Source organism: Echinococcus granulosus, assembly GCF_000524195.1.
Source record: "Echinococcus granulosus chromosome Unknown EG_S00066, whole genome shotgun sequence".
In the NCBI taxonomy this organism is placed as follows: Eukaryota; Metazoa; Platyhelminthes; class Cestoda; order Cyclophyllidea; family Taeniidae; genus Echinococcus; species Echinococcus granulosus.
In genome coordinates this window covers 126,837-128,325 of record NW_020170446.1, presented here as the reverse complement: position 1 = coordinate 128,325, position 1,489 = coordinate 126,837, and the positions used below count along the sequence as shown (strand labels likewise).

Genomic DNA, 1,489 nt, shown 5'->3' with positions numbered 1-1,489 from the left:
TACCACGTGCCAATCAGGGCCCTCGTCTGTCATCAGCCTCTTCATTTGTGTCAAGCGTTAACTGACAGTGGCGTCACTTAAGCACTCATGTCCTTCGTCACCGTGGCGATGTCTTGCTTGTCGCTTATGTGGAGGGCGATGAAACTGCCGCATTATCTGTCCTGTTAGGTTCCGATGGTGCGGTTCATCCCCGTCCCTCCATCACACGTTTTCTCGAGGGTCTCAAATCGGCATTTCCGTTCAATTTCTTCCGTCTCTCTAACTCGCAGTCCTCTCAGTCCAGTATGGAAAGCTCCCGTTTCTCCTCTCCTCTGCAGCTAGCTTGGGCGATGGATGAGGATGGAATGCCCATCTTTTCGTCTGAATTCATATCCGGCCTCGTGTTGTCACGTCGTATTGCTCTTTTCAATCCCGGCTCTCTCTCCGTCTGGATCATGCGAGTGGGATTCAAGCAACCCGGAAGTGCCGGATACACCTCGGCTTTGGGGCAATGTGATCCCCATTTGTATGGCTTCTCTGTGGCACTCTGTGACAGCGATGTCATGGCAACATCGACTCGTAGTCGTCACAAGACTGCGGATGGTGCGCTGCGTGAGTTTGAGCTGAAGCCGGGTGAGCAGCGGTGGTTGGAAGTGTTGTACTCGCCAGATTTCCTTCACACCGAAGTCAATGTGGAGCTCTGTCTATTCGCCTCACTGCTTGCGCCTTCTACCGGCAGACCGGTATGGTTGAGCAAGCGGATGATGGAGTTGGAACCAGTAATTGGGGATTTTCGATCATCATCATCATCATTATCATCATTCTCCACCTTCTCCTCCTCTGTTGCCTGCAACGCGAACAGCGTCAATGAGTGCTCGGTCTTCCAGTTGGATTCCATCAAGCTGAGCGCCAAGATCCCCTCCCCATTAACCAGGCTGTGTCACAGCTCACTCATTCGACCGCCATTTGAGGATAATTTATGGTAAGGTTTGAAACCATATTTTGAAGTAGAAACTTGATCAGGAAGGGTACTTAAGTCGAAGTAGGACTTTGTATTTAGTCAGAGAAGGAGGAACAAATTTAAGGTGCTACTAGCCTCATTGACAGTTCTGCGCGTGTCTCCATTGCATTTACTTCCACCTAGGTGACCCACTGTTTAACTGAAATTCGGAAGGTAGCATCTGCATAGAGACGTTTGTCAGCAGGTGTGAGCTATACAAGAGCACCCTATGTATCCCCTTCTCATCGGTGTTGATTTGCTGGTGGCGGTGGCGAACCCGCATGCTTCCATTGCTTTGATGCACATTTTGATTCTTTAGTGCAATAATGCTCCCAGGCTCCATTACATGCAATAATGTTGCACCAAAAATTTCGACTATATTTGTCAAAGCGGCCTTACAATCGAATACATCGGCCAACTCTTCCGTGCTGGTCGATGACATAAAACTGTCTTGGTAGCCAGCGTGGATGTGCTAGCTGCTCGACACTTGCAGTCTCCGAACTCGTATTT

General features: G+C 49.5%; 1 protein-coding gene across 1 annotated transcript in view; it reads left to right on the top strand. All coding sequences in view use genetic code 11, as the record gives it.

Annotated features, from left to right (window-relative positions):
- The window catches only part of EGR_06934 (Transmembrane protein), a gene marked incomplete at both ends in the record, with an annotated part of 23,316 nt that overhangs the window by 11,603 nt on the left and 10,224 nt on the right, over positions 1-1,489 (top strand). Inside the window, one exon of the mRNA XM_024496183.1 lies at positions 169-961. Coding sequence (XP_024349386.1) covers positions 169-961 — 793 coding nt within the window. The remainder of the gene's footprint in view (positions 1-168; positions 962-1,489) is intronic.